This window comes from Hyla sarda, chromosome 13, assembly GCF_029499605.1.
Source record: "Hyla sarda isolate aHylSar1 chromosome 13, aHylSar1.hap1, whole genome shotgun sequence".
In the NCBI taxonomy this organism is placed as follows: Eukaryota; Metazoa; Chordata; class Amphibia; order Anura; family Hylidae; genus Hyla; species Hyla sarda.
Genome location: NC_079201.1, coordinates 30,176,475 through 30,189,698, shown reverse-complemented (window position 1 = coordinate 30,189,698; position 13,224 = coordinate 30,176,475). Strand labels below are relative to the sequence as shown.

At 43.5% G+C, this 13,224-nt stretch overlaps 1 protein-coding gene across 1 annotated transcript; it reads left to right on the top strand.

The window, feature by feature from the left end:
* Positions 1–301: 301 nt before the first annotated feature.
* LOC130297377 (chromobox protein homolog 2-like) lies at positions 302–6,004 on the top strand (the record flags this gene model as incomplete). The annotated part of the gene is given in 3 exon segments (XM_056549790.1): positions 302–367; positions 493–562; positions 4,489–6,004. Coding segments are annotated over 3 exon segments (1,363 nt in total), but the record flags the coding sequence as incomplete, so codon positions are not given.
* Between the last annotated feature and the right edge of the window lie 7,220 nt (positions 6,005–13,224).

The window sequence follows — 13,224 nt, the reverse complement described above, 5'->3', positions numbered from 1 at the left end:
AGAACATTACGGACCTCGCACCTTCTTCCAGGAATAAGGACTAAAAATCTTTGCACTTGGAGGATAAATACATTCTAGTCAGATGGAAATAAATCATCAGGCTGTGGTGGATTCTCCTTTTGCGTTGTGTATTTTGCTTTTCCCCTGGGGTCGCGGGGAGCACTATATTATTATTATTATTATTACTGCAGCTGAAGGGATGGTCCATGAAGGGAACATGAGGGGAGTGACTTGGGATCTCAGAAAGTGTCTTATCATGTTAGTTTTGGGTTTACACTTCTTATTCATCTATTTTCCACAGACACAATAGTTGGGAACCAGAGGAGAACATTCTGGACCCACGGCTTCTTTTGGCGTTCCAGAAGAGGTAAGATCCTCACCCCCCCCCCCCCCCCCCCCCCCCACCCCCCCCCCCCCCCCCCCCCCCCGGGTGGCACCTTCTTGTGTGAATCTTGACGTAAAGAAGTCCTAACAATATTTCTGTTTTTCTAGGGAACAAGAGAAAGAGTTGAGAAACAGAAGAAGAGGGAAAAGACCTCGGGGGAGACCACGTAAGAATGTGGTAAGTGTCAGTACGGTATCTGATGTAGGACCGGAAATCTGGGGTGACTGTGCAGGCGACACTATTTATACAAGAGGATTATTGGTCACATAAATTGTGAAGATCTAAAAATCATTGATTTTTAGCAGCACCCCTCCCCTCGTGACCAGAAGTGAAGAGGTTTGGTTGATTGTTTGTGCAGCCATTCTCTCCCAAGAATTAGGATGTTAAAGGGGTACACCGCTGCTCAGCATTTGGAACAAACTGTGACGAACACTGGAGCCTGCGCCAGGAGCTCGTGATGTCACGATTGCATGTTATAGTCAAAAAATGTAAAAAAAAAATAAAATTATTAAATAAACAAATAAATAATTTTTTTTTATAAATGATTTAACTCCCTTCCCTAATAAAAGTTTAAACTGCCCCCCTTTTCCCATTAAAAAAAAATGTAAACAAAGATATAAACCTGTGGTATCGCCCCGTGCGTAAATGTCCGAACTAAAAAAATAGAACGTTAATTAAAACGCACGATCAATGTCGTACACATGGAAAAAATTCCAAAGTCCAAAATTGCATATTTTTGGTCACTTTGTATGCCCTAAAAAAATTTATACAAAGATAAAGTCCCATCAAAACAAAAATTCTACTGATAAAAACTTCAGATCAAGGCGGAAAAATAAGTTATAGGGGTCAGAAGATAACAACATTTTTTTAACAGTAGTAAAACAAAATCAAACCTACATAAGTAGGATATCATTTTAAACGTACGGACCTACAGAATAAAGAGAAGGTGTCATTTTACCGAAAAGTGCACTGCGTAGAAATAAAAGCCCCCCCAAAAGTTACGAAATGACGTTTGTTTATTTTTTTTTGTTTTTTAATTTTGTCCCACAAATACATTTTTTTTTCTTTGGTTTCGCCTTAGATTTTTTGGGGTAAAATGACTGATGTCATTACAAAGTAAAGGTGGTAGCGCAAAAAACAAGCCCTTATATAGGTCTATAGGTGGAAAACTGAGTTATGTTTTTTTTCCTCCTTACCTTTTAAAAATCATAAGTGCAAAATAATGGAAAAACCCCGAGTCCTTAAAGGGGTACTCCACTGCTCAGCGTTTGGAACGCCAGGAGCTTTTAATGTCATAGCCCCACCTCCTAATGACATCACGCCCTCTCAAGGCAGTCACGCCTCTTCCCACAGACTTGCATTGAGGGGGCGGGGCTATGACGTCACAAGCTCCCGGCTACAGCGGTCGGAACAGTTTGTTCCAAACGCTGAGCAGTGGAGTACCCCTTTAAGGTGTTAGAATAGGAAAAGCCCTTTAATCATTGCAGTGGAAGGACATGCTAGGACAGCATTTCCCATGCCCAGTTCATAACTACTCCCCATAGTTCAGTATTTGGACATGTCCCATAAAGAGAACACTTGTGGTGGTCCCTGATGCACGGACCATATTTATATCGCCTATGAAAGACTATAAGGAAATTTTGAAAACCTGACCTGTTGGGGGTACTTGATAGGGATCGACAGATTATCGGATTGGCCGATATTATCACAATTTTGGGTGTTATTGGCAATTACCTTGCCGATAATGCGCCGCACTGCCCCGGCCAGAGACTGCCGCCCCATTGCCTCCCCCATCCCCGGTGTTATAATTACCTGTTCCCGGGGTCCATGCTACTTCTGGCCCCTGCAGCGTCCTGTTACGCTGTGCGCTGCGCAATGACGAGTGACGTCCTCAACGCGACGTCACAGTCAGTGCGCACAGTGACAGCTCAGGACGCTGCCGGAGCCAGATGTAGCATGGACCCTGGGAACAGGTAATTATAACACCGGGGAGGGAATGGGGTGGTGGTCTCTGGCCGGGGCGGTGGTGGTGGTAGGACTCAGGAGGACCCCCGGACAGGCAGAGGGAGAGAAGCGGGTGGCGGCGGTGGTCTCTGGCACCGCAAAAGCCGCTGCAGTTCATTGGTTTAAAGCGCCCGCTTTAAATCAATGATCTGCAGTGGTGTCGCGGGGGGGGGGGGGGGGGGGTTATGGATAAATAGCCGATAACTTATACCGGAATATCGGTATAAGTTATTGGATATCGGCCCTAATCTCCACCGATTATCGGTATCGGCCCTAAAAAATCTATCGGTCGGTTCCTAGTACTTGAGGCCCGCGCTTGGGAAACACTGGTCTAGATCATGATGGGACTAATACAAGTGGTGTTCACTACTAAAGGGGTCATAGGAGGCCTAAATGCTTCACTTCCTATTGTAGCCTACTGGACCACTACTTTGCTGTGGATGCTATAGGTTCTATTTCAAAACACCATAATGCTTACAGACACAGTGCTACTTTTAAAGGGGTACTCCGGTGGAAAACATCTGTAATTTTTTTTTTTTTTTTTAAATGAACTGGTGCCATAAAGTTAAACAGACTTGTAAATGACTTCTATTACAAAATCTGTACCCTTCCAGTACTTTTTAGCAGCTGTATGCTACAGAAAAAACTTTTTTGTCTTGTCCACAGTGCTCTCTGTTGACACCTCTGTCTGTGTCAGGAACTGTACAGAGCAGGATAGGTTTGCAATGGGGATTTTCTCCTGTTCTGGACAGTTCCTGATACGGACAGAGGTGCCAGCAGAGAGCACTGTAGACAAGACAAAAAAGAAATTCAAAAAGAAAAGAATTTCCTCTGTAGCATACAGCTGCAAAAAAGTACTGGAAGGGTAAAGATTTTTAAATTGAAGTAATTTGCAAATCTGTTTAACTTTCTGGCACCAGTTGATTTAAAAAAAAAAAAAAAAAAAAAGTTTTCCACTGGAGTACCCCTTTTAGTAAACATGCTTACAGAGATCTGCTGCATTGCCGCAGTTTATAAATATATAAAGAATTGTCTAATTCAGTGTTTTCCAACCAGGATGCCTCCATCTGTTGCAGAGCTACAACTTCCCACAAGCCTGGACAGCCTTTGGTGGTCCAGGCAGGTGGGGAGTTGTAGCTCTGCAACAGCTGGAGGCACCCTGGTTGTGAAACACTGGTCTAATTCTTTGATCATTAATGGTCTCTCTTTACAGATGGGTCCTATTGAAATAGTAATTCTACAGCTGTAATACAGGTATTTTTGCATGGATCAGTAATATGGCATCTGTGAGGCCATACTGTACCTCTGTATATAGGCACCATATGGCAGCACTGTGACCCTCTGTATATAAGCACCATATGGCATCACTGTGACCCTCTGTATATAGGCACCATATGGCAGCACTGTGACCATCTGTATATAGGCACCATATGGCAGCACTGTGACCCTCTGTATATAGGCACCATATGGCAGCACTGTGACCATCTGTATATAAGCACCATATGGCATCACTGTGACCCTCTGTATATAGGCACCATATGGCAGCACTGTGCCCTCTGTATATAGGCACCATATGGCAGCACTGTGACCCTCTGTATGTAGGCACCATATGGCAGCACTGTGACCCTCTGTATGTAGGCACAATATGGCAGCACTGTGACCCTCTGTATATAGGCACCATATGGCAGCACTGTGCCCTCTGTATATAGGCACCATATGGCAGCACTGTGACCCTCTGTATGTAGGCACCATATGGCAGCACTGTGACCCTCTGTATGTAGGCACAATATGGCATCACTGTTACACTTTGTATATTGGCACTATATGGCAGCACTGTGACCCTCTGTATATAGGCACCATATGGCAGCACTGTGACCCTCTGTATATAGGCACTATATGGCAGCACTGTGACCCTCTGTATATAGGCACCATATGGCAGCACTGTGACCCTGACCTGTATGCACTGTCTTCTCCGGCACGTGGCTTTGTAAGTAAAACTAAAAGGAGAAGCCACGACCAATACTTGATAGTGGTGTTTGTGAATCTGCCCATAGTGTGTCCTTCAAAAACTTAGACTAATTTTTTTTTTCTTTTTATAGGAGTCAGAAGTGCCCCCAAAACCTAAATCGAGCAGCTCTTCTTCCTCGTCCTCCTCTTCCAACTCCTCGTCGTCGTCTTCTTCATCGTCTTCATCTTCCTCCTCGTCAGATGACAGTGATGCGGAAACTCTGCACAGTCCCAGACCACGGGATTCCCACCCAGTTCCACAGAAGAAAGCACAAGCTGTGGTGGTGAGGCCAGAGTTAAAAGAGCAACTGCGCAAGAAGAGGGGAAGGAAGCCGTTGCTTCTTGACCAGAAGATCCCCAGACGGACCAAGGGAGCAAAACCAGGACCTAAAAGTGCAGCAGAAAAACTACAGGCTGCACAAAATACTCAAGGATTCAACACTCTTAAATCCCTCTCCAAAGATCTTCCCATCCCCAGCAATAACAGGCAAGGAAATTTGTCTGCAGAATTGCTCTCCAACATTGCAAAAAACTCCCCCATCCATCCCAATGGGAATTCCAACCGAAACTTAAGCTGGCAGAGCTCGATTGTGCATTATATGAACCGAATAGCCCAAAACAACCCTCAGGCAGCCAGAAGGCCGGTGAATTCTGCATTGCATGCCAAGCGAAGTGGTCAGGCCACAGAATCCAAAGGGGTCTCCAAAATGCAGATTGATATTGGCCCATCTGCTCTGAAACCGGTAAAACTTAATGATCCAGAAGAGCATGCCAGTCCACCGATAAACCAGTCTGCACCGAGGGCTGGAATATCCAACCGAGAAACCACCCAAACTCTGAACGTTCAGAATAAAACTCAAAGTGGGCAGAGTACAGGACCGCTAAGCGGCGGCGCACCTGCTGTACAAGCTCCTCCGAAAAGTAACAATGCTCCTCAGAAAAACAGCAATCCTCCTTCACATGCGACGGCCGCAAATTGTAAGACTGATAAAATGGGTAGAAAAAGTGGTGGGATAAGCCAGGTCAGGACTGGGCCGCCGGCACCTACAAGAGAAGTGGCTACTGTTGAGAGAGGACAGCAGGCGGATCCTCGCAAAGATCTGGCAGAGTTGAGCACCGGAGACGATAGCAGTTTGGACTCTGACCATGATTCGTCACTATCCAGCCAGGACATGTCTGTCCAAGCTAACCAAGACTGGAAGCCGGCTCGCAGCCTGCTTGAGCATGTTTTTGTGACCGATGTCACAGCCAACCTTATAACGGTTACTGTAAAGGAGTCTCCCACCAGCGTCGGCTTCTTTAACATGCGGCCTTACTGAGAGGAGAAAATGGCGGCAGTATACAACCAAAGTGTATGAGCTCTGACTAAAAACCTCAGAGCTATCGCTATCCCTTGGTGCGGCTTAATATCTCTCCAATTCTAGTCTATCCACAAGCTAAGCTGTAGCTTCTAAAAGGAATATGTTCCCATACTAGACATCCCCCAGCTCTATATGGTGCATGTTAATATGGAGTCAGGGTTGTCGGAAGTGATAATGTCTTGAACTTGAAGAGATGAGGTTTGACTTAAAGGGGTACTCACGTGGAAAACAATTTTTTATTTAATTTTTTTTTAAATCAACAGGTGCCAGAAAGTTAAACAGATTTGTAAATTACTACTATTAAAAAAAATCTTGATCCTTCCAGTACTTATTAGCTGCTGAATACTACAGAGGAAATTTTTTTTTTTGGAACACAGAGCTCTCTGCTGACATCTCTGTCCATTTTAGGAACTGTCCAGAGCAGGATATGTTTGCTATGGGGATTTTCTTTTACTCTGGACAGTTCCTAAAATGGACAGAGATGTCGGCAGAGAGCACTGTGCTCGTGATGTCACCATAGAGCTCTGTGTTCCAAAAAGAAAATAATTCACCCTGTAGTATTCAGCAGCTAATAAGTACGGGAAGGATTAAGATTTTTTTTTTAATAGAAGTAATTTACAAATCTGTTTAACTTTCTGACACCGGTTGATTTAAAAAAAATAAATTCCACCTAGAGGATAAGATGTGTGATCGTGGGGTCCCCGGCGGCGGGAACGACCACGGGGCCGGAGTATCGTGACGTCACGACTCCACTTCCTTTTGACATCACGTCCCGCCCCCTCAATGCAAGTCTATGGGAGGGGGCGTGACTATGTCACGCCCCCTCCCATAGACTCGCATTGAGGGGGCGGGGGGGGGGGGGCGTCACAAGGAAGCAGAGTCGTGACGTCACGATACTCCGGCCCTGTGGTCATGAGTCTTCAGATACAGAGCGATCATCGCTCTGTGCAGCTGAGCAGGTGGGTGTCTGCATGTGAGATTGCGGGGGTCCCGCGATCAGACATTTTATCCTCTATCCTTTTGGATAGGGGATAACAACATGTTTTAGGAGTACCCCTTTAAGAAAAGTAGATTTAATGTTGAGAACTTGTACACTCAACTAGAAGTACTTTTCCTTAGGGATAGCTGTCGCTTGTTTTTGTTTTATTTGCTAGGAGAGCCGTGCAAGCTTTATTTGCTATAGAAAGAGCCCTAAACTGAAGTAATAAGAGCTCCATAGGTGCTTTATCTACTCTATTCCAGCTGTTCTTTCCAGTCCTGCCTTATTCATTTAGCACTTTTGTGTCTAAAATGCAAACCAGAGCAATAGATGAAAGTAGTAGGTTAATACAGGTCAAGCCTTAAAACTATATATATATATATAAAATAGAAAGTTTTTTTTTTTTTATATTTCAACGCTCTGAAGCAGAAGGAATTTGCCAAAAATTGTAGGTAATGTGTAATAGCGGTGTTTGTGAATAGGTTACGGTAGTTTAGTTGCCTTGGTGTTCGAGGTGCGTGCGGAGTACCTGAGATGCATTCATGAACATGTATTATTGAAAGACGTCTTACAATCATTTGTATTGGCCGTAGCTGAGTGGATTGCCTTGGTTTTTACAAAAAGGTGTTTTTTATATTTTTTTATTTTATTTTTTTTAACCCAAAGGGATACAGACTCGGTTCTGTACAGCTTATAAGTATTCAAGGCTCTCTGAATACCAATAATTACTAAATCTGACGATGAAGGTGGCATTAGATTGGAAGCTATTAATCAGCATCATTTTAGTTTCTATACATGTCGTCCAGTGGTCTCCAAACTGTGACCATTCCCCCCCTCCCCAAATGTTGCAAAACTACAACTCCCAGCATGCCTGGATGGCCACCATCCTGGAGTTGTAGTTTTGCAACATCTGGAGGGCCACAGTTTGGAGACCACTGGCTTTAGTCTAAGGTGCCCATACACCTTCAGTAGCTGTGGGCTGAAAGCTGGCTTGGCTGACACCTATTTCTCCATAACCCTAGTAAACATGGACGCTCTGCTCAGTTAGGCGTGCATCTGTTTTTATTAGGCAGAGTTGTGGAAGCCACTGTCGGACTCCTTAAAGGGGTACTCCGGTGGAAAATTATTTTAAATCAACTGGTGCCAGAAAGTTAAACAGACTTGTAAATGACTTCTATTAAAAAAATCTTTACCCTTCCAGTACTTTTTAGCTGCTGTATGCTACAGAGGAAATTCTTTTCTATTTGAATTTCTTTTTTGTCTTGTTCACAGTGCTCTCTGCTGACACCTGATGCTCATATCGGGTACTGTCCAGAGCAGGAGAAAATCCTCATAGCAAACCTATGCTGCTCTGGACAGTTCCTGACATGGACAGAGGTGTCAGCAGAGAGCGCTGTGGACAAGACAAAAAAAAGAATTCAAATAGAAAAGAATTTCCTCTGTAGCTTACAGCTGCTAATAAGTACTGGAAGGGTAAATATTTTTTTTAATAGAAGTAATTTACAAAGCTGTTTAACTTTCTGGCACCAGTTGATTTTAAATTAAAAAAATAATTTCCAGTGGAGTACCCCTTTTAAGGAAGAAGAAACGGATTGGGCATGACTTCTTTATTAATCCAGGAGGCCCCCTAAACATAGATGCTCAGTCCCACCGTCTCCTCCATTGTGTGGGGACTTTAGATGTGTGAAATGATCTTATGTTTACATGATAAACCACTGGCCTTAACAGTGTTTAATTCCTGCAGCTTCTGCCATTGTAGGAAGTCGTCATCATCCAGACGACATCGTAGCACGGAACCATTCTCCAAATCTTTATTGTGCCTTTCTGTTGTGGCCTGAACGTCCAGGCGTCGAGTTACTTCTGGGAATATGTTAAGGGTTTTGTGCTCGGTGGATGGCAGGCTTTTATTATTTGCTAGGTTGCAGTGATGGCGCCATCTTTGAGTAACAGTTGCTAATAATGCGTGTTTGCAGACTAAAAGGCGGTGTCAAGAGTTGGGTTTTAGTTCTATTTAATAGCACTTGTTTGTTTAAAAAAAGAAACAAAAAAAATGTGTGTTACTAATTTCTGGATGATTATTTAAACGTCAAGTTTATTGACCAGTTACATCTGTTAAATTAAGGATTTAAAGAGAATTTGTCATCCGGAACCGACCAATTGTTCAAATAGTTTTATGTTAAACCTAATTTTAAGTCTCTTTTTGTTCTGATTTTCCATCTTATCTATATATTTTTTATTTAATGTGTTTCTATTTTCTTCTGTATATTTTAGTTTCATTTTTTGGTAAATTTATTATGTGGGGCAGCCATATTGCCTGTGCGTGTGTTTTTTTTTTTTTTTCTTTTTTTTTTTTTTTAAATTTTTTTTGTGCGTACGTGTTTAACAGCATATAGTGTGTTTTGAGGGAACCCTATTGGCTTTTATAGGTTGTTTTGAGCAAAGGTCGTGATGATCTCCACAGAACAGGAAGTGTCGGCTTATTAGACTTGGTGGTCAGACTGAAAACTTCAAGATGTCAGGATTATGTTATAATAGATCAGTGTTCTCCAATTAGTTTACCTTCTGCTGTTGCATAATGACAACTCCCAGCATGCCTGGGCAGCCTTTAGAGGCACACTGGTTAGGAAACACCGATGGATAGTAAAACTGAAACCACAGGTTCTTAAAGGGGTACTCCGCTGCGCAGCGTTTGGAACAAACTGTTCCGAACGCTGGAGCCGGCGCTGGGAGCTCATGACGTCATAGCCCCACCCCCTCAATGCAAGTCTACTGTAGGGGGCGTGACAGCAGTCACGCCCCCTCCCATAGACTTGCATTGAGGGGGCGGGGTTATGACGTCCCGGCTCCAGCGTTCGGAACATTTTGTCCAAACGCTGAGCAGCTGAGTACCCCTTTTTTTTTTTAATTTGTCAAAAATAAAACCTTGATTTAAAGGGGTAGTCCAGTGCTGAAAAACTTATCCCCTATACTAAGAATAGGGGATAAGTTTCAGATTGCGGGGGGTCCAACCACTGGGGAACCCCGCAATCTCCTGTATGGGGCCCCGACTCGCTGGCCAGATAGCTGACCACTTCACGAAGCGGCGGGTGACACCCCCGCAATACTGTGCTATGGCAGCACTCCGGCTCTGCCGTAGAGTTGTATTGAGGGGGCGTTTCAGCTGCTGCTTCGTGCTGTGGTCAACACGCCCCTTTGCCGAGGGTTGCCGGGGCCCCATACAGGAAATTGTGGGGGGCCCCAGTGGTTGGACCCCCGAGATCTGAAACTTAGGATAGGGGACAAGTTTTTCTGGATATCTCCTTTTAAACAGTAGGTAATTTCCTGATGACACATTCCCTTCAACATTAAAGATGCCATGTTTTTCGTTTAGTTTTTTACATCTGAAGAGCTGAGAAAATTGACTTAAAGGAGTACTCCATGTTAGGGAAATTTATCCCCCTATCCTAAGCATAGGGGATAAGTGTCAGATTGTGGGGCTCCGACTGCTGGGACCCCTGCAATCTCCCGACCAGAGCTCTGGCCCATCTCATGAATGGAGGCATGTGAACCATTGCAGGAAGCGGTGGCAGACACTCCCACTCGATCCATCCATCCGAGAACAGAGCTCTGGCTCTCCCATAGAGATGCACGGGGGGGGGGGGGGGGGGGGGGGGATGGGCTGTCAGCTACAGCTTTGTTCGGTTGTCAACAGAGCTCTTTTCATGCAGAGAGCCGGCGCACCATACAAGAGATCACAGGGGGTCCCATGATCAGTCACTTACCTCCTATCCTTAGAATAGGGGATACCTTTTCCTTGCCTGGTGTTCTCCTTTAATTATCAAACAAGATATATCTACCTCTGTGGAAGAAGTTGTACTTTGGGATTCATATGCTACAATTTACTGTAAGATCTGATAACTAGCGAACACATATTAAAGGGGCAACACACATCTAAAAACAAATAAATACTAAAGCAAATGGTCTTGTCTATTGACTGGAGAACTATTATGCCAGCAGACCCCTCTTTGGCGGTTCACTTCGGCCTGAAAGCATAGAAATTATTATGGCCCATTCACATAGACACCTATTGGGAAATTCTGCTTCAGCAGCATTCCTTTGTTTTCAATGGGGTTCTGCTGCACCGTGCAGGCAGACTGCTGAATTTCTGTATAAATTCCAATTCCGGAGCGTGTTTATTCTTTCTGTGGGGATGGTGCATGTCCACGGGGTCCTGCCACCGATTGACCTCAGCCGGGCCGGCTGCACAAGGACTATTCAGTACTGTGAATGGGCCCTTACTCTCTTCTACCCTCCTGCAGGTCCTCCTTGTGATGGGGGTTGGCTGGTTCACATCCCCTTGGTCAAGCCAGTCTCCTGAGATGACGGTAGTCTATGATGTAGTGTGCTCAGCTGTGTTGACCAGAATAGGGGCGACGAGGCATCACGAATATTTAAAGGAAATATGCAGCCATAACATCTTATCCCCTGCCCACAGGATAGGGGACAAGTGTTTGATCGCTGGGGATAAACCCACCCTAGTGTTATAGGGAGATAATTATGTATATGCAATTCCTTCACGTAAAATTGTGAATTCCCCTTTGGTGAAGACATCCTTTAAAGGGTACACCGGGAAACTGTACTAATCTACCCACAGTGTCTGATCCCAGGGGTTCCAGTAGGTCTCCAGTATGGAGCCCATTGACTTAACCGTCCTCAACGTTCTCAGACTCCCACCTTCCGGAACGTGTGCAAGTGATGGCTTGCTTAGCCAATAACTGGCCACAGCGATGATTTGCCTCGATTAAGTGGGCGGTTACTTGCGATCGTCTTCGAGGGTGAGGGCCAGTGACTGCTGAAGACTAGTAAGTAGCTGGGCCCTGTACAGGAGATCACAAGTGAGGGATTATATCATTATTACTTGTGCAGTGTATATATAGGATATATTCAGTTCCCCAGAGTACCCCTTAAAAAAAAGCAACAATCTCACACCACCAGGATTTTCCTGACTTTCTTTTGTTTTGCAAAATATTGCTGCCTGCATGTTCGGATGTTCTGTAATGTATGTTCATGCAGACTTTTTGAAACAGGGTTAAACAAGTATGGCTTTAATCTTATGTCATAGTGCACTGCAAAGGGTGAAGGTAACATTTTCTGAATGAATAGTGGTAATAAACAGCATATGGTGGGGGGGGGGGGGGTCAACTTGAGACTACACGAGATGCCAAAAATTGCCAGACTTTTCATTGCCAGTTGGGTATTGCAGCTCATCCCGACTGTTGCAATAGCAGAAAGTTGTTGGCTATGGATGGTGCTATATGGTGAACTCCTTTTTGTGTCTTATCCCATAAAACAAAACTGTGTTTGCCTCCTTACTACTTCAGCACATACCAGCCGTACATTTTCCATTAAAGGGGTACTCCGCTGCTTAGCATTTGGAACAAACTGTTCCGAATGTTGAAGTCTGCGCCGGGAGCTTCGTGATGTCATAGCCCTGCCCCCTCAATGCAAGTCTATGGGAGGGGGTGTCACGCCCCCTCCCATAGATTTGCATTTAGGGGGTGGGGTGTGACGTCACGAGTTCCCGGCTCCAGCGTTCGGAACAGTTTGTTCCAAACGCTGAGCAGCGGAGTACACTTTTAATATGTTTAGGAAAATGTGCCTTTTTTTTAAACAGTATCTTTTTGTCTACAATTCAAGCAAAAAACTACTTTTTGGCCCGTCACTGTGCCAATGTCTTACTAACATGGTGTTCTTTCCTCACTTTTTGCCTTGTAATACTCTAAGTAATGTTTTTTTACTCTTATAAGTAATATTTTTTGAAATCCTATACTTTCCTCATTTGTAAGTGTTAGGGATAGATTTATCTCAGTTGCATAGAAGGAATCTATTTTTTTAAACTACTTTTGTAAATTAATGCTTTTGTGCTGACCTTATAAGATAGATATACTGTATCTATGATGTTAATAATTTTTTATTTTCACTGTTTAATTCTATTTTATGTTCGTTTTCCCCTTTTTGCTTTGTAGTTGTTTAGGTGCCTGTTTTAATTTATTTACTGAAAACACTAGAACAGTGATATGTAAACAAAAATTTTGTACACAGGTATGCATTTTTTTTGTATCGCGTTACATATCATTAAAATATTTTTGTAATCGTTTAATGGCTAATCTTTTTATTTTATTTGCAATACATATTTACTATGGTTCTAATGTCACTATTTTCTTAGTGGCACATATCTGTAGAGAATTACATATTTCAATTGGGTTTGTCAGCATAAACTTCACAAAATTATTTTTTGGTTGCTTGGAGCCAATCAGCGTTAATTTCTTTTAGTGCTCTAATTAAAAACTATAGTAAATAGTACACGGCACACTTGCAATGTACTGTACAGGGGATCACCTCCTTTTTTTCTATTTGAAAGAAACGTAATATTGCAGTGTGTAAAAATGTCTGAACTATAAAAAAAAAAAAAAAAAAAAAAATACATCCATCATGGCGAGCGCCATAAA